General features: G+C 40.3%; 1 protein-coding gene across 3 annotated transcripts in view; it reads left to right on the top strand.

The window, feature by feature from the left end:
* The window catches only part of LOC149239535 (cyclin-U4-1-like), a 64823-nt gene extending 46830 nt beyond the window's left edge, over positions 1 to 17993 (top strand). The window contains exons 3-4 of one of the 3 annotated variants that reach the window (XM_089373452.1): positions 16215 to 16665; positions 16959 to 17993. In XM_089373452.1, coding sequence (XP_089229578.1) covers positions 16259 to 16665; positions 16959 to 17238 — 687 coding nt within the window. In that variant the 5' untranslated portion in view covers positions 16215 to 16258 and the 3' untranslated portion in view covers positions 17239 to 17993. The other 2 variants (XR_016246454.1, XR_016246455.1) reach the window with 2 other exon arrangements.
* Positions 17994 to 20583: the final 2590 nt, after the last annotated feature.

Below are 20583 nucleotides of genomic sequence, written 5' to 3'. Positions count from 1 at the left end.
GTGTTGATTGGAGAGAGAGAGTGTCACTCTCAGTTAACTTGTCAATCATAACTCAAGTTCTAAAATAGAATTGGGCCTCCTCGCATGTTCAAATTGGGTCTATAAAGAGGAGGACGAAGGCACAGGAATTAATAAGTTTTGTGCCCAATGTTTGTGACGCAAGACAATTCACGAGTTTGTGGGTCTTTGATTATGGGAGCGCAGTGCTTGTGTCCTAAGACATAGGAGATCACAAGTATGCTAGAATTTAGGAGATTAATTGTGCACAATGTTGAGGAGCTGGTGTCCTAAGAAATAGGAGGTAGGAAATCCACAAGGAAATGGGAGGAATTGTGCAAGGATTTAGGAGGCTATAGTGCACAAAGATCAAGGAGAAGAAAGCAGGTTTTGCATAGCAAGTCAAGGAGGCAACATAGTAATATTTGCGTATTAGAGGGTTTAGATCAAGCAGTGATCAAGGCAAATTGAGATTAATTATATCAACTGATATTTGTGAGAAGAAGCATAACACTTTCTTAGAGAGACAGATTGCTTTGTAATAGATCCAATTGCTCAATAACAAACAATAAAATTCCACATAAAGGAAGCAGGTTTTCCCTGTTGGGTTTCCTAGTGTCAATTTGTGTGCATGTGCTATTTATCTTTGGTGTTTTATTCCACTGCATATAAGTTGTTAAGAAACTCTTTATCTGTTGAATTTCCACAATCTTGGGTCTAGGATAGAATCTTAGAATCTCTGATGCTACCAAACCAAGAATCTCAACAAAGCTACTTTGCATAGCGAAACAATATAAAGAAGTAAATCACACATGCACAAGTATAGACAACTTTTTACAAATTTCAACCAAACTTTGTTATATTAATCAACATATAATACATGTTAAATTATGGTATGTTCTATGCTTAGAGCAGTTTACTTATTTTCTTCTTATTAGCTACTCATTAGCAATCACATATACATTAAGTAAAGTGCAGATAGAACATTAAACGATCGACAGAAAACAAGCCAAGACAAGAGACACAAGATGTGGCGGCTAGCCAGGGACAAACCCCAATGCGGGGAAACCCTTTGATCAAATTTTCTTTTATCTTCAATAGTTCAACAGAGAGAAATAGTACAAAATCAGAATTCTGTAATTTTATATCAGCAACAGCGAACCCTAAATCAACAAAGTCAAACTTAGTCAAACGAGATAAAATTGGCCTCCAATATACTTGGTCAATTTCCTGGTCAACTAGTCTTCGAACAACCTGAAGAATCAACCCTTAAACAACCCCAAATACACAGTCAAACTGTAGTTGATTCACGTCAACCTGCTGCCCCAAATTAGGGTAGTCAACACTGGTCAAATCTTAGGTCCCCTTGCCTCGATTTTCATGCCAAAAAAATGTGCCTTGCCTAGGAGAGGCAGCCACACCAAAACCACACTCTTCTAAGGTCAACACTGGTCAAAGAGACCTTCAGCAGCTTCTGAATCCTTCTTGCCCTATTGCGTCCTCCTTCCCATGTGTGAGCTGCTCCTTGTGTAACCCAAAGCTAAGGAGAGAGAGAGAAGAAATGAGTGAGATGAGATGATGAGAAAATGAATCAACCTCACTTGTATTTATATGATTCACTGGGCATGTGTGCCACACATTTAACTGTTGGCCGACCTTGACAATTTGTCAAGTAAATACAAATAAATTCATATCTCCATAAATACTTGTCGGAATCAGATGATCTTTAGATCAATCCTACACCTCTCGATAAGAGGAATCTAGGAAAAATATCAGCTGCCATAAATAAGATGACCCACATGGAGTTTGGCCCTAGTTGCCAATTTTAACACTCCCTCTCAACTAGGGAGAACTCCATCTGTTAATCCGTCTGACCGTCGGTACTGTCCCAGCCATCAAATGCACTGCCTTGCCCTGCTGGCTCTGCTCTACTCTGCTGAACTATGAAGAAGAAGAAATGATCGAGGATGTATCATACCATCCTCCACTGACCTAAAGTCAGTGTGAGAGTGTGTCATGCCACTTTCGCTGATCCTGGATCAGTATCATTGATCCCAGATCAATGGAGGTCATCCTAGCATAGGGAGTACAATAGATACAACGATGCGTCCATCGATAGTACTACTAATGGTCCCTAACCCCATTTCCCTACTCATTGATCAGATGAGAGGCACTTCCCATGAGTCCCAGACTACATGGGTAGGATGACTTGACAGGAGAACTAATCTTCCTATCCGCAGGAGAATGAATCATCTTGTCCAATAGTTGTCGCAGGAGAACTAATCATCCTGTCCATAGTTGCCACAAGAGAACTAATCATCCTGTCCACAGTCGCCACAGGAGAACTAATCATCCTGTCCTACAGTCGCCACGGGGTGTCACAGGGGAAGGTTGAACCTTTCACCCTGTACATAGTGCACCACCAGGGGATGGTGAGTTTCCCTATGGTCGCATGTCGCTCCAAGAAGTACCCCGCGCCCCCTGGAGCTCCCAAAGCTCAATATATGCATCATACACGACCCTCATAAGAGGCTCTCTCAATGACACCAAGTCATTCTTGGAAAGTTAGGAATTTGACCTTTCTCATGGGCTTCGTCAAAATGTCGGCGACTTGTTCATCTGTACTGATATGTTGGAGCCATATTGCTCCCCGCTATACCATATCCCGAATATAGTGGTACCTGATATCGATGTGCTTGGAGCGATCATGAAATATGAGATTCTCTGATAAATGAATCTCGCTCTGGTTGTCGCACAGGATCACGGTAGTATCCAATGTGAATCCAAACAACTCACTGAAGAGCTTCCGTAACCAGACCGCCTCACAAGAGGCCATACTAGCAGCAATGTACTCTGCCTCGACGGTGCTCAAAGCCACCGACTTCTACTTCCTGCTCATCCAGGATATCGAGGTAGATCCCAAGGAGAAACAACACCCGGAAGTGCTCTTTCGGTCCACCACACTGCCTGCCCAATCAACATCGGTATATCCAAGTAGTCTCACATCTCCGGCAGTGTATCTCAACCCATGAGTGATTGTGCCACGAAGATATCTCAATGGATTCTTGGCACTAATCCAATGTGTGGGGTGAGGCTCAACCATATGTTGACTCAACGTGTTGATTGCAAAGCATATATCCGGACGGGAGTTCACCAAGAGCATCAATGCTCCTACGAGTTGACGATACTCGGTAGCATTTTGTAAAACAGGTCCGACAACACCACTGCTTAACTTCTTGAAGTCAAGTTCCATCGGGGTAGTCACGGGCTTGCAGTCCACCATATTGAATCTCTCCAATATTTTCACCACATATTTTCCATGAGATAGGAAAATATCCCCTAGTTTTTGCCAGACTTCTAGTCCTAGGAAATAGTGCATCAGTCCTAGGTCTTTCATCTTGAACTTGGAAGCCAACTCCCTCTTACATTTGAGAATGAGAGGGTCTGCACTTGTTAGAAAGAGGTCGTCAACGTACAACACCAGTATGAGAGGTTTGTCATCTTCAACCTTAAAGTAAAGGTTAGGGTCGGCTTCACTCCTAGTGAATCCTAGCTTCATCAGGTAGTTATCGATCCTCTCATACCACGCTCGGGATGCCTGCTTTAGCCCATAGAGGGCTTTCTTCAACTTGCACACGTGAGATTCCCTATCATGAATCTCAAATCCTTCGGGTTGTTCCACATAGACTTCCTCTTTGATCGAACCATGCAAGAATGTGGTCTTGACATCCATCTGATGTAGGTTCCATCCTTGCGATGCAGCAAGGGCTATGATCGAGTGGATGGTGGTATATCAGGCAACAGGTGCAAATATCTCGTCATAGTCTATACCTTCCTTCTGAGAGAAGCCACGAGCGACAAAACGAGCCTTATACTTTTCAGCACTTCCATCCACTACATGCTTTATCTTGTAAAGCCATTTCGAAGTGACAATTGCTTTGTCCTGGGGTCTGGGGACCACATCCTAGACATAATTTTTCATGATGGGCTCATATTCCTCAGTCATAGCATCCTTCCATACTTGATGCTTGACAGCTTCTGCAAATGATGAAGGCTCATTTTGGATGATCGTGCTCATGATGGTCAAGTATCCTTGATACTTGGCCGGCTCCTTACTTTCCCAGAAAGTCCCTCTGGGTGCAATGTGTCCTTCAGCATCATCCAATGTCCCCCTAAGCCATGAAGGCCTCTTCCTAGAAGAGGAAGGCTCTTGAGGAGGGGGATTAATAGGATCCATAAGTTCTTCCACATCGGGCATCATCTCATCTTCCTTTTCCTTCGGTTCCTTGGTGTCAGCTTCTTTAGATCCCCTTTGGGTAGGAAGATTGTTAACTTTGCTAAGAGCCATATCTTCGTCAAAGGTGACATCATGGCTAATCTCGATTTCCCTTTGGCCAACCACATAGATTCTATAGCCCTTATTATTTTCGCTATAGCCCACGAAGATTCCTTTCTTTCCAGATGCACCCAATTTATTCCTTTTCTCCTTCGGCGCATGAAAATATCCAAAATTTTTAAAATGAGATACATCAGGTTTCTTACCAGTGAACATCTCTTCGGGAGTCTTGGAACCCAATGCTTGGTGAGGGCATTAGTTTTGCACATATACGGCGGTATTCGCAGCTTCAGCCCATAGAAACTTCAGAAGCCTTTGATCATGGAGCATAGCACAGAGAGCTTCCATAATCGTATGATTCTTCCTTTCTGCCACACCATTTTGCTCAGGAGTATATGGTGTTGTAGTCTCCCTCTTAATGTGAACCTCTTTGCAAAAGTCATGGAACTCATTGGATTCATACTCAGTCCCATTATCAGTCCTTAAGATCTTGATTTTCTTTTCGGTTTGATTCTTGATCAAGGCTTTGAAGTGACGAAACAAAGTGAACACTTCATCCTTCTTTTTCAAAAGTATATCAAAGTCTTGCGAGAATAGTCATCTGTAAAAGTGAGGTAATATAAATATCCTCCCAAGGAGTTCACAGGCATCATACCAGATATGTCTGAGTGAACCAACTACAATATATCAGAGGTCTTGCTTTGGCTTGAGGGAAATGGTCTCGTTTTGAGCTTCCCTTCGGCACATCCCAGACATACACCTTCTTGCTCTACTCGGAACTCGGGCATCCCTGTCACCATTTGTTTTGCATTACGTAGAGCTTTATAATGAAGGTGAGGAAACCTCCGATGCCATAGTTCAGACTGAAGTGATGTGTCACAAGACATGACACCTAGTAGACTTCCTCTGACCTGATATAATGAATTGACTCAAAACCCAAGAGTGAAAGCTTCTTTAAAATTATTTTTCCATACATGTACCTTGCTATCGATGAAGGTTACCTTATAGCCTTTGTCTTGCATTGCCGAAACAGACACCAAGTCCTTTTTGAGATCAGGTACATATATGACTTCTTGCAAATGAATTGTATTATCCTGATTCAATTGAAGAGTGACATTTCCTATGCCTTTCATGGGATATTTTGCATTGTCCCCAAGAACAATTTCTAGGTTGGTCTCCTTCTCTATCAGATTAGAGAGAGCTTCTTTGAAACTAGTGAAGTGCCTTGAGGCACCACTATCAATAAGCTAATTTCCCAGCGAGTCTAGGGGGGCAGTAGTAGAGAGGGCCGCTGGTAGGCAATATTCATCTTGCTTATTGTTAACAACGTTAGATTCATACCTAGAGTTTCTTGCCTTCTTGAAGGGTTGTCCTCTTCCTTGATTTCCAACATTTCTTTTACCTCTGCCATTCCTTTGATTGCCTTGAGTGTGATTTTGGTCATTGTCATGGTGTGAGTCCCTTTTATTAGGGCACTCCCTCACATAGTGGCCCATTTTGTTGCAATTGTAACATTGTCCTTTTCTTCCACCCTTCGATCCAGCCTTTCCTTTGGATTTAGCCCCAGAATTGTTTCTTCTTTTAGCATGAGAAGAAAAGGCAGAGGGATTGCCTTTAAGTGCAGGCATTTCTTGTTCTTCCATCCTTGTTTCTTCTTGAATACATCTAGCCATCAATTCCTCAAATCCTGGGATGACATTATTGTGAGGAGAGTAGTCCTGAATATATACCATTCAGGTGGCAGTGATAGTCATTTCCCTATCAGGAACTACTTTCCCGAAAGATAGGAGATCATTCTTGATCTCGATGATCCTTAATAAATATGCTTGCATACTCTCATCTTTGCCCTTCTTAATTTCCTTCAGCGTATTTCTAAGGAACAAAACTTGATTTTCATCATTAACTTTAAATAAGCTCACTAGTCTATTGTAGATTTCCTTGGAGGTGGTTAGCTCGGAAACATAGGCCACCAGGCGCTTGTCAATAGAGTCTCGGATGATCATCTTTGCTTTGACTTCTCCCTTGGTCCACTTGCTTTTGGCAGCAGCGGATGCATTTGATGGAGGTGCAACAATATTGCCTATCACATGGTCCAGAACTTCCTGATCTTCTAAAGTCAGATCGAGAGACATCTTTCATCCGTGATAGTCAGATTTCTCATGGAGCTTGTCTTCGGCGGGAAAGAGTGTTGAGGACCCCATGTAGTTCTTAGGATAGCCTTGCCAACCTTCAGTGATTGCTCTTGCTTGGGCTTTGTCTCCACCTCAGCTCTGATACCATGATAAATTATGGTATGTTCTATGCTTAGAGCAATTTACTTCTTTTCTTCTTATTAGCCACTGATTAGCAATCACATATACATTAAGTAAAGTGCAGATAGAACATTAAACGATTGACAGAAAACAAGCCAAGACAAGAGACACAAGATGTGGCAGCTAGCCAGGGACAAACCCCAATGCGGGGAAACCCTTTGATCAAATCTTCTTTTATCTTCAATAGTTCAGCAGAGAGAAATAGTGCAAAATTAGAATTCTGTAATTTTATATCAGCCGCAGCAAACCCTAAATCAGCAAAGTCAAACTTAGTCAAACGAGATGAAATTGACCTCCAATATACTTGGTCAATTTCCTCGTCAACTAGTTTTCGAACAACCTGAAGAATCAACAACCCCAAATACACAGTCAAACTGCTGCTGCAAACTAGGGCAGTCAACGCTGGTCAAACCTGAGGTTAGATTGCCTTGATTTTCGTGCCAAAAAATGCGGCCTGCCTAGGAGAGGCAACCACACCAAAACCGCACTCTTCTAAGGTCAACGCTTGGTCAATGCTGGTCAAAGAGACCTTCGACAGCTTCTGCGTCCTTCTTGCCCTACTGCGTCCTTCTTCTTCCCACGTGTGATCTGCTCCTTGTGTAACAGTGAACAATTGCGAGCTAGAGGGTTGAGATTAAGCAGTGCTCAAGGCAGGCCAAGATCAATTGTATCAATTGAGATTTGTGAGAAGAAGCATAATGCTTTCTTAGAGGGAAAGTGCTTTGTAATAGATCCAATTGGTCAAGAAAAATCAATAAAATACCACAACAAAGATATCGGGTTTTCCCTTTTGGGTTTTTTGGGTAAACAAGTGTGTCAATTTCTCAAATTGTGTGATTGTGTTTTTACCTCTAGTGTTTATTCCACTGCTTATAAGTTGTTAAGAAACTCTGTATCTTGGTGAAAGTAAACTTGGTTTGAGTTTTCAATTGCCTTGTTTTCAGTTATTCATCTAAGTAGTTGCAGAGTTTCATGGAAATTTAACATGGTATCAGAGTGGAGATTAGCATAGAGACTAGCACCAAATTGATCAGTTAGTGAAGAGCATAGATTAAGCAGAAGGCTTGTGCCAGAGTTTTGAAGAGCAGTATATTTGGATAGTCATATGGCGTTCCAAGGACTAGGGGTAGATCGCAGTTTAGAGGGAGCCTCGAACTATTGCTCATGGAAGAAGCAAATCACAGTTTAGAGGGAGCCTCGAACTATTGATCATGGAAGGAGCATATCTCAATAGTGTTGGAGGATAATGCGGTGCTAGAATTTGTGGTGAATCAAATAGTTCCACCTCAAGATGCCCAACAATTGATTCAATATAACAAGAATGACACCAAGGCGAGGAGGATCATTCTTGAGGGGGTCAAAGATCATATTATACCTCATCTCCATGGGAAGAAGACAACATATGAGATGTAGAAAGCTATCTTAGATTTGTATCAGGGTTCCAGTGATGTCAAAAAGCTTGCTTTGAAGGAGAAGCTAAGAAATATCTAGATGAGTAAAGGAGATCCCATCATCACGTATCTTTCAAGTTCACTCAGGTTCGGGATGAGCTAGGTGGAGTGGGCATGACTGTAGCAAACAATGACCTTGTGAGTCTTGTGCTTCTGGGACTTCATAAGTCTTGGGAGAATTTCCAAGATGCAGTAAGTGGCAGAGAGAATATTCCCAGTTGGGAAAGGCTATGGAGTGATTGCGTTCAAGAAGAAATCTGGAGAGGGACGAGAGCTAGGAGATCAACTCCGATAGAGGACGAGGAGAACTTTGCCTTGGCAGGCAAAGGTAGCAAAGCCAAGGGCAAGAAGGGCCAAGGAGAGGTCAAGTTCAGTTAGAAGGGCAAGAAGAAGAGGAAGGATCTGAGCAAGATCAAGTTCTTCCATTGCCATGAGTATGGACACTATGCCACTGAGTGTCCTAATTGGAAGGAGTCCGACAAGGATCATGTAGTTGCATCAACTGAGGTAGATGCTTTGTTTCCTTAGTTCGAGAAATATTTCTCTTTGATATCTTGCATGGCAATCTAAGTAGGCAACAACATATGGTATATTAATTATGGAGCATCCTTCCATATGACCGGGAACAAGGGATACTTCAGCCACCTGAAGGAGAAGGACACGCAGTTTCACATTGGGTAGGAGATGATGGCATGTACGCAACTGGTGGAGTTGGTACTGTCAATTTGAGAAGGAGTCAGGTAGCTCTCTCCATCTCAGAGATGTCTTCTATGTTCCGGGCCTGAAGAAGTATCTTGTTTCAGTGGCCACCCTAGAGGACAAGGGCTATGATGTCATCTTCAACAGAGGTAAGGCTTACCTCAAGCGCTTAACTTCTGGATGTAAGAAGCGAATAGATGTGAGGATGAAGAATATGTACCTACTACATGTTGAGTTAGGCACAACCTTGAGCAACATGACAGGAAGTGCACAAAGTAGAGACATGAGGGTTGAGGAGAGCAGAGCTTTGATGGAGTTCTTTGAGTGAGAGTAGGTTAGAACTCCAAAGAAGGAGCCTCAACTAGTATCACAGTTTGAGTTTTGGCAAGTTGGCAAGTGGGCCAACTAGCAAGATGATGAGGAGAAGGGACTAGGATGAGTGGAGGCAGTCACTCAGTGAGCGACTCCCAGCACAAGGAGTAGAGCCAAGTGGGCTAATCAGGAGGCCCCAGAATGAGTCGAGACTCCTAGTTCCATGTTCAGGTAGAGTAAGCAACCATAGAGGTACACCGAGTATACGGCACTGATGACTGAGTTGATAGACTCAAAGCCAAAGGGAAAATTGGTACCAGGATCAGATGGGGTGTACAAGGTGGATCATAGGAGTATGGTTGGAAGGAACATGTCTTTAGATCAGATTCTGCTGTAGGAAGTAGGCAAGTTTTCTAGTTCAGAGGGAGCAACTACAATAACGGATAACGTGGTGGTTTTGGAGCCAGATCTAGGTGGAGGAGGTTCTTCAAGAAGTACATTCCTCGTTAAGAGCGAGTGTTGAAAATGTCGCGAGTAAAGGTCTTTTGGCTTGTGCCTTAGCTAGTGAAGACCTCAATTTGTTTTTCTCTGAGTATGAGTGTGAGCTCATGAGTTAGACTTCAGTGAGGATGAGTTTATTTCCAATTTATTGGAATGATCATCAGGATAACTTGCGTAGAGTTGGAACTTCGGTTAAGTGGAGTCTTCATCAGTTTGAATATAAAATAAGGTGGTAGTTACGAGTTCAGTTAGATTGAGTTAGTCTTTAGTCTTAATTGAAGGGAGAATGAGTTAATACTCCAAGTGTTGATTGGAGAGAGAATCAGTTGTAGTTAACTTGTTAATTAGAACTCGAGTTTCTAAATTGAGCTAGGCCCTTTGCATGCTCGAATGGGGTCTATAAAGAGGAGGACAAAGGTATAGGAAACCACAAGTTTTGTACGAAAGGTTTATGAGACAAGACAGTTCACGGGTTTGTGAGATCATCTTTGATTGTGGAGAGCGCAAAATTGAGAGCTTGTGTCCTAAGAAATAGGAGATCACAAGTGCACAAGGATTTAGGAGATTGTGTGCAGTTTTGAGGAGCTTGTGTCCTAAGAAATAGAAGGCACAAGTGTGCAAGGAAATAAGAGGACTTGCACTAGGAAATAGGAGCCAGACTTGCGCTAGGAAATAAGGGATTTACACAAGGAACTAGGGCTGCCAAGTGCGCAAGAGAATAGGAGTAGGATCCTTGGATTAGCAAAGCATGTCAAGGTATTCAACAGGGGAACAATTGTGTGCTAGAGGGCTGAGATTGAGCAGTGATCAAGGCAGGTTGAGATCAATTGTATCAGTTGAGGTTTGTGAGAAGAAGCATAATGCTTTCTCAGAGACAAATTGTTTTGCAATAGATCTAGTTGCTCAAGAACAACCAATAAAATACCACAACAAAGATAGTGTGAAAAATCGGTGACCTGATTCCTACTTCAACAAACTGATGATATTTCTCCTATTTGTTAAACTACTTGAACAAATTACTTGCAGTTTTCTACACTGCAGCCTACACAAAATAAAATATTGCGGAAACTAAATACTGCACTGGAGAGAAATAAACACACACATATACATTGTTGTTTTTGGACAAATGTCCCCGGAAAAACCCAATGTGGGAAAACTGGTGCAACAGTTAAGGGTTTTATTTATTATGTAGTAGTAATCTAAGTACAAATCGTTAGATGCCCAAACTGGCAATCTGATACAGAGAAATACTGATGGACAAATGTCCCCGGAAAAACCCAATGTGGGAAAACTGGTGCAACAGTTGAGGGTTTTATTTATTATGCAGTAGTAATCTAAGTACAAATCGTTAGATGCCCAAACTGGCAATCTGATACAGAGAAATACTGACAAGGAGATAGTGAGAAAAATCTCACACTGTCACTGGCGATCCGAATCTGATCCAGGCTCTGGATGGCTAGCCCCACGCTGCCTTTGCGTCATCCTACGTAGTCTGTGTCACAGTGTCTGGGCTCTGCGTCACCTCCTCCTCTGATCTCCTACTGGCTGGAACTTCGATCCTCTGGCCCTCTGGTCTCACACCCCGACTTCTGGCTCTGGAATTCGACTTTCCCAGCTGAATCTCAGACTCCCTCTGAAGCTCTACGCTACCTCTGTGTGGCACTGCGCTGCCTCTCTGAACCTCTCTCTGTCTTCTCTGCCTTGCACTCCCCGGATCTGGAAAACTCTCCTCTGGTCTACTATCCCTGCCCCTCTCTCACTGCTTCGACTTTACTAAGTCACTTCCGGCAACTCACAACTGCTACTCAGGAAATCGACTTCCCAGCAAAATCGAACTGCACAAGTGTGTTCTCCAAGTGCCCATCGAACTCCTTATAATCTCTCGTTGGAGCACCAACGACCAAGATTAAAACATAATCAAGGGCTAAGATTAATTGGGAGTTGATCCTCGTCTTCTTCTAGAAGATTCACACCTGATTTAATTAATACCCTTTAATTAATCACATTTCTTAAGTTTAGACTTAGGAACTTAGGAATACATTAAAAATGATTAATTATTTTAATTAAACCATCTCTAGGTGGAATTTTCCCAAACGATTGCTGGGTCTTGGAGAATGCATGTGTCTTAGCCTCTCTGCAAAATCTCGAGGCTAGAGCACATCCGATGCTACATAATCAACAGATAGCAGGTTTTCCCTTTTGGGTTTCCTGGGTAAACAAATGTGTCAATTTGTGATTTTATCTCTGGTGTTTATTTCGCTGCTTATAAGTTGTTAAGAAACTCTGTATCTTGGTGAAAGTAAATTTGGTTTCTGTTTTCAGTTGCCTTGTTTTCAGTTATTCATCAAAGTAGTTGCAGAGTTTCATGAAAATTTAACAACTCTGAAGTATGCTCAAATACATCATTTTTCACTGAAGTTTTGGGTCGTTCCAATGTAGAAAATTCTGTTATGGCAATTCAAAAGTACAGAACTTTAGATGATGATAGGAAAACTATTGACAAGAGTAATGATCATAAACTAGATGTTTTTAATGAAAATTCATCGAGCAGAAGCAATTTTGTTCCATTGCTCTGTGCCAAGTAAGATACAAACTTGCAGAATCAAATTTTTGAGAAGCAGGTACCACCAACTGCGGACACTATTGACCGCCTGGAATCAGATACGATGGCTGCTATGGAATCATTTGAAATTGGGGATGTGGGGAGAAAGCTTGGCTTGGAAGAGGACGTTGGACCTGACATATGCATGATCATGAGAGATTGGGGAGCTCACCTCTTAGTGGAGTACTCCAAAAATATGTTTGCCTCCAAATTATTGTTCTCTTCCACGATGACAGGTACAAGGTAGAAGATGGGATCATTTTCTATGAAGACCAGATGTATTTTGTCCCTGAATCTACACTCAAGAAAAGGCTCTTTAGGACCACACATGACAAACCAGCTGAAGTTACATTGAATTCTCACCCTCCAATTAGGGACTGCACAAATATGGAGCAGACATTTAGCGGAAGCAGGTTAAGGACCAGTGACAAGGAAGAAAATCAGATTGCAGTAGCAAATTCCCCTGAAGTTCATGACAGTCTTATAAGAGAGGGGAACACAAGACATACTGGCTATAAGAAGCACAGTAAAAAGTATTGAAAAGGGTATGTGGCAACAAAGATGAATAGGGAAATTGCTAAGCTCAACCTGCAAAATATTTCTATTTTATGAAAGAGCCACTGTTTACAGAATTTGGTAGCAAAAGCTGCTGATTTTCCAGGAGGGTCTCATGCCCTTAAATTATGTGCCAAATTCTGCTATGGAATTATTATTGCACCCCATGTTTACACTGTTGCTGCAAAACATCTTGGGATGACTGAAGTTACAAAAAGGGGAAATCCGGTCCGAAAAAGAGAGGTGATTTTCAGTTGGAAAGATACCATGATTATATTGCAGGCTGCCAAGGCATTCTTTCTAGGGACAGGTAACTGCAAGGCTGCAGGAAGATGTATTGTAATTGGACCCTCACAGGTTGATAGGCCTCCCTTTTGCATAAGGAAGCAGTTACTAAATGACCAACCATACATGGAAGACAACACTTTAGAAGGTGGAAAAGGGCCATCTTCAAATAAGTAGGGACAGCAGCAATACATGGACAGTTTCTGGAAAGTATTTTTAAGCTTATTAGCACCAGAAAAGGGATCAACCTCCTACAACTTCCTGCTAAAATTGTTGAAGGCTGCTACTAGGCTGAGTAGGATTTTAATTTTGTTGTTGGATACCACATTCATTGAGCAGTGAATCCAGCGCTTCCAAACGAAGTCCATGTTTCAAAACTCTCAAAAATAATGACAGATTTGCCTAATATCCAAAAGTGGCTTTCAAAAAATCAGTTCTAGCGTTGTTGGTCACCCTAGAGTTTCTGTTAGTATGCGACTAGCTAGACTTTTGGTGTCTATTGTATTGCCTCTATCTATGACAAAACCAGTCAAACACTTCCTTCTGTTATCTAAAACAACTACTGAGTCCTGACAGACTGTTTAACCACATATTTGTTCCCAGAGTTATATCTAAAGCTTCTGCATATGGCTATAAATGTCCCGAAAAGAAATTCACTGTCCAAGTGAATGGTTGACCTCGATCTTTGCTAGAATGTACTTTCATAATCCTTGTATCTGTTGAAATGAGCTCGACAGATGGGAGTGTTGACAGCATCACCTAAAACTAAACTGCTTAGTCATGTTTTCTAGACAATAAATTAGTTAAGGTTGCTGCTTGAGCCAAGGGCCTGCTTGCCTTTTCTCCACGCAGTGCTCTCATTGGCTTTGAGCTCTGTCATTGCCATTTGAATGGCTGACACATATAATTCCTCCAATTTCGCGAATTTGTAGTGCATTGCGACAAGCTTAGTCCTAGTTTCATGCTGAAGACGGTCCAATTTCATTTGGAGTAAATCTAACTTGGCATTGATTAATGCCTGGAAGGATTTCTGGGTTTTCATTTCTGCCTCAGCCCTCTGATTGAAGGCGCACAGGAGGCCAGCCATGGCATCAGTAATTTTCTGCAGAAATACATTGACGTCCACTTGCACAGAATCAAGGGAAGAGGTGCCAAAATTCTCCATGGGTTAACCACTGCTCAGTAGCGCTTGACCCTCAGATGCACAGAATACAACACTCACACTGCACCTTCCTTGACCTGATGAAATTGGCATGGCTACTTGCATTTCAATTTAAAGGCTAAGGGAAGCTTGAACTCGGGCCTGGCATTCCCTCAACTAATGAACATTCTCTTTGAGACAATTAAATGAGGAATTATATCACTAGAACCCAACATGCTGTGAATTCCTTGCTGAATGTGTGGACTGATACGGAGTAAGGAGAATTAACCACTGTCCTGTGCGATATGAATGGAAACTGAACACGAATAACCTTGAAATTTTAAAGGCCCGACTTGTAAGATGATTCGATGAGCAATCCAAACACCTACACAGTGAAATAATTAAAATTCCATGCCATCTGTGTAGGTAGGAGGAGGGGCAAGTAAATGAAAACCATAGTTGGACGGAGAACTGGAAGTTTAATCAACCACTGGTGATGCCAAAAATTGCTTTCTCCATAGTTCCTTATGCCTGAGTGGCCGTTGAGGCCCTTCATTATTTTATTAATGACTATTAAAGGTCATGGCAAATAGTTATTTGAATAAATTCGGTTATTCAACTCCAGCGTCCCTTGATCCAAATTTGTACCTTCGTTGGCAAATGAATTTGTTGACGAATTCAAATGATGGAGAACATGAAAGAGTTCTATCTTGTCAAACTTCTGAAGCTGGATGGAGAAAGATGGTTATTTTGGGATCCTTTCGACTTTCAGACTTGCCCAATTACAATTTGAGAATTCCAAAGACCATTAGATTTGAAATTTTCTTTTCTATCACAAGGTCCAATCTTTTCCAAAGAGCTAAGAACTCATCTTGATGGTTGGTAGCAGAGCCCAACCCCCAAGCGTATTGAATCTCAATTTTTTCATCGGGTCTAAGGATCACCCTTCCTGCTCCTGCCACCCCTAATACTACATAAATTAATAAAGTTTAAACGATTAAAAATAAAATTAATGGTCAAGAATATAATAAATTATTGAAATTAATAAATGGTCAAAAATATAAAATTATTTTGAGAATATAACAATTCTTGAGTAGGAAAATTTAATACGGGCAGTCTTGCATGCTTAATGTTCTCTATGTTGAAACTTGAATCCAACAACTGAACTGTTCTTAATTAGCACATTTCAAAAGCGAATAATTTGTTTGATCACAAGTTGCAGTGAGGAAAAGCAGTTGAGATTGTGAACATAGTATTGAGGGTAAATTTTATTTTATTTTGATACCTGTATAAAATTCAAATGATGAGGAGGCAAGTCAATCTGTATCAATAAATAGAACATTTTATCTAAGCAAGTCAATCTTTCCCTTTAAAAATTGGCCTGCGTGCCCTCTAGATTCTTATCATTAATTTTTTGATTCTTAGCTAGACGTCAGGCAAACTTATACATTTATAACCTGTTCTCATCTAGTTTGCACACAAGTGGGAGGCACACATATCTGGGCGCACAAAGAAACCTATTTTTGATAACATCTCATGATGAGATCAGATGTGTAGAGAATTCAATAATCCGGCTCATTTAACTGCACTTGTTGTTTTAAATGGTCCATATGTTTTGATTTTCCTGACTGCACGCATGTAGGAGACAGCCTTAAATTGTGCTAGCTGGTAATGAAGCTTATCCTGGATTTCATCAAGGATTCATATCACTTCAGTGATGAATTTTAAACACATGTAATGCAGTGTTTGCTTGAGGGGACTTCTGTAAACTTTTAACTTGTTTCTCCTAGAGTCTTACCTTTCATGCTTGGCCTCGTAAAGTTAACTTCTATTACTAGAACTGTCCACTGATTTGAATTAAATTTGGATATGTTACAGAGAATGCTTGGATAAGGTCTGGTGGTAGTTATTGGTTGCTTTTATTACAAGTGCCTAAAAAGTATCAGGTAAATTAATATGGTAAGCTTGCTGCTTTGTAGTTATATATAATGACAGTTGTATCATTTTTTTTCTTACTGTGAAGGTGTGGCATGGAATACAGGGTTCTTGAACGTGCATATTATTTACATGGATTCTTCAGTTCACATGGTTGAGGAAGGTTCCAATGCAGATTTATATTCAGCACTGGACCTGAGTGAGTCTGAAGTAGGATTCTGTGAAAGTCCCCGTGTGTTGTCTATTTTGGCCTCTCTTCTAGATAGAGTTGTACAAAGAAATGAAAAGTTACTGGAGGCTACTAAGAAGCAAGAAAAAATAACAGTTTTTCATGGCCTCCGAGCACCCAACTTAAGCATTCGAAGTTACATTGATAGAATTTTCAAGTACTCAAACTGCAGCCCATCATGCTTTACTCTTGCTTATGTGTACATTGATAGATTCATCCATCAACAACCAGAGGTTCCTATCACCTCCTTGAATGTTCACCGTCTTTTGGTCACAAGTGTAATGGTTGCAGCAAAGTTTGTTGATGATGCGTAAGTGTGGGTTTCAACTCAATGTTGTTTGGGATGTCATCACGAATAATTTATTGCCTTTTGTTGCATTGAATGCTTGCAATTATTTCAACTTTTTAACATTTACTTTGTAGAATCTTATATCTTATTTACATTTCATTTCCTTTTACTATTTAATTTATCAATGTATGTAATTTACTCAATTTTCCACCCTTCAACGAAAGTGAAAAAATGATCTTTGTTATGAAATAAATTATCCGTTCTATTTTGTTCTTGCTGCTTCTTGATATCATTTTTTTCTGTTGAACCTGCAGATTCTTTAACAATGCTTATTATGCAAAAGTTGGGGGTGTAAGCACGTTGGAAATGAATAGATTGGAACTTGAATTTTTATTTAATCTGGACTTCAAATTGCAAGTAACAGTCAGTACATTTGAAAGCTATTGCTTGAAGTTAGAGAAAGAAGTTGCTGTTGGTGGTGGCTACCAAATCGAGCGACCTCTCCAGTTTGTTTGTGGTCGCAATGGCTTAAATAATAAAGAGGAAACAAAAGGACAATCAGTGGTGCCAAGGTTCACCTATGGTGCTGTATAAGGAGCAGCTTTCTTGTAGTCAAGAATATCAGTGTTGGTTGAGGAGAAGCTGCCCTTGAGGAACTATTCTGATAACTTGCTACAAGGCTGTTTGTTTATTTCATCCAGCAGTTTAATCTTGACTGACCTTCCATGAATATGGGGTGAGGTAGCTTGCTTAGGCACTAAACTAAAATAGTATGAGTTTGAGCCTGGCATCTTTAGATCATGTCGGAGCATCATGTTCACAAGAGTCATGATTTTGTGTCTAAGTGTAGAAAAATCATGACTTGTGAGTGCAGAAATAATGCTTAAATCATGTCAGAATTCTAGGCTGTTCTCGTATCAGCAGCTTTTCTCAGTCGGATGCATTGATTTGTGGCTTGATTATGACTTGTTTTTAACTAAACCAGATCATCTTTAGTTTGCAGGTTTTGGGTACCATCAAGAAGTAATAAAAACCTCTACCTCAGAAGGCATGTTTGCAAGTAAATCAATATGAACTATGGGTTTAGTGAGGAAGAAGTTCTGGAGCTTCTTGTTTAGATGCTTGTGGGCAAATATTTTGTGCCCCTTTTGTATATCAATGTGAAAAATCAGCTCTACCGTTCATGTTGGTGGAAGGATCTTAAAGAATCTTTATGTTTTCAGGTACGATGTGGTACTATGGATTTGTAAGGAAATCAATCATATGCTATGTAGCATAGTTTGTCACCATAAAACTGTTTTAGTTTAGTTTCACATCATAATATCTAATCTTTATATTTTATTTTTTCATGTTGTAAGGTGGTTTGAACTTCTCCAGCTATCTTTGCTTCTGCTATTGCATGGTTTTTTTTTTGTGTGTGTGTATGCCATAGGTCACTCTGTCAAATATTTAGCTTGCCTTTCAAATCTCCAATTAGTAAGTAAAACAACGTTTTTGTCTGACAATGTTTTGTGTTTTGATTACACATTGTTTTGCAGTTTGAGCTTTTATTCAAAGGAATCGAGTCCTTATATTTGTTTAAACTTTCAACGCACTGAGAAAATGTTGCTGTTTTGGTCCAGAGTTGGTGGTTAAATTGCATATTTGTTCCATTCTACGATGTGTTTATTTCAATCTTATAATAACCACAATTTTTTTGAGGAGCATCATCATACTAATGGAATCACTGTTAGACAGCAGAAGACATTTTGTACAGTAAGAGTGTAGTTTTCAACCAGTGAGAATCAGTAGGGGGATTTTAAGTTGTTCATTGTTTCCGTGAATTGGTTTCCAAAAAAGTTGTGCATGTGCATCAATGCGTGTTCAATGTTTTTTGTGGCATGTCTGTGCGTGTGTGCACATGGATCATGTGTCAAAAACCATGCATTGTGATTGGGTGTGTGACGATTGTGCAGTCACTCTCACATTAACATGTGTACAGAACAGTTCTTGGAATTTGAATAGACAACTATATAATTCACTATGCAAATTCTTATGCTCTCTTGGTCTTCTGTATTCTGTGTCTGCAAGCTTCCACAATGACCCATTCCTTAAACATTTTCAAACATTGACAACTGAGTGCAAATTTACACCTTTCATATTCACATCTAGAAGCTTCTGCTTCTTCAAGCTTTAACAATGGCACGTTCATCAAACATCCACAAATTGACACCTTAAAATTTTGTGTTTGCCTTGAAAGATTTCATGTCTTCGTCGACAAGCTTCTGCAAATGCATTTGTAAACACACCAATACTTGATATAGTCGTAGCTTGTCTTTGCAGGTTAGTTGCAATTAGCAATCTACAAGATTTCCTTGTAGAACTTGCAAATTTCTTGTTTGTGCAATTCAGAATCCTTGGTCCATGAGTAGTTTGTTATTTGCCAGAACAAAGACTAAAGCAGTTCCGTGCAGTTGCCTCTGGCTTCTAAATAGGAGATAGAAGAAGAGAGAGAAAAGCAGCCAATGATGCAATCCTCTTGTTGTAGAATCCATAAGCCACTCCTTTCAAAACCTGCAAGCCTTTAGTTACAGAACCTGCAAATTTGTCTTGTGGAACCATGAACTATAACATACTTGCCCACAACTTTACAAACACTTAGATTGCACTATTTACAACATTCCCACTTAGTATAAATTTACATTAAATTAAATAGCATCAAATTCCGTCTGAATCCATCCTCTCAATATTGGAACTCAATTTTGATAAGGTTTTTCGTTAATGCATGGTTTCACATAATTGGAATTCTGAAATCTGCTTTCTTATTCAATGAATTGTTTTTGCATAAAAGCTAGGATTTTTTTGTCACACTATACAACTGACTTGCATCCAAAAATAGTGGGTTTTGTTTGATTTATAGCAACATCTTCAAGAGGTCTCCTCAACCTCAACATTTCCTTTTGTCACGTAACAGGCTTTTACATACTCAGCTTTGTTCCCAAAGAGATACGGCTGTTTGTTGACCCATTAGATGATTCTATTAGCCAATTTGAAATGGCATCTCATTGTCAATATTTGTTCATCTACATCTCTTCCTAATTTGCATCACATCAATCAACAAGTTTCATTGCATCTTGCAAACTCTAATTAAATGCGTGGAATGGGGCTAAGGCCTGAATACTGATGTGTTCCCTTAGAGCCAATAAGGTTGCAGACTTCACAGTGCCAAGGAGCATCGAAACAATAATGATTGTGAAGGTAGAACAATAGCTGATTTGCATTCACTTTCAATGTACCTAAGATATCAGTTTATTGATGGAGGTGAGAATCAACTCATCAATCCTTTACCAAATCTCCTCGCCAAAAGCTCAGCAAAATCTTCATTGGACAACAACTGTATCCAACCTTAGTTACCTCACAAATTGGCCAAAAATCTTCACAGCAGATGCACACAAATTTCACAATCCAAAATTGAACTCTTGGAGAGCCTCAACCTGTTTATATAGACTGCACAGTGAAATTGAATAATTTATTATCCAAACAACCTTGTACCTGTTTAAAGGCCTCATTAACTGCCAACATTAATCTAAACTACGAGCACCATTCTTCATTATAGCCTTTACAACTAACATTTTGCATTAATAGCATTATCTTAAATAACAACACCATCTTTATTTGAAGCCTTCATAACAAACATTGTGGGCTAACAGCTGTAACCTAACTAACAACATCATTCTTATTGGAAGCCTAACATTGTCATTGGACTCCTGATTGCCTCACCAGTTAAAGCTGCTACTGGACCTGTTGACTAATCATATCACTAGCAATTGGACCTGTTGACTAATCACATCACTAGCAATTGAACCTGTTAGACTAATCATCTCACTATCAATAAAATAAGTTATGCAATTCCCCCCTTCTTCAAAAGCTTTATCTTGAAGCTTCAGCAACAAATGGGTT

This window comes from Pinus tabuliformis, chromosome 8 (genome assembly GCF_031772625.1).
Source record: "Pinus tabuliformis cultivar Carrire ecotype Pingquan chromosome 8, CPIR1, whole genome shotgun sequence".
NCBI classification, from domain to species: domain Eukaryota; kingdom Viridiplantae; phylum Streptophyta; class Pinopsida; order Pinales; family Pinaceae; genus Pinus; species Pinus tabuliformis.
Note: the sequence above shows the minus strand (reverse complement) of the source record. Positions and strands in the feature narration are given on the sequence as shown.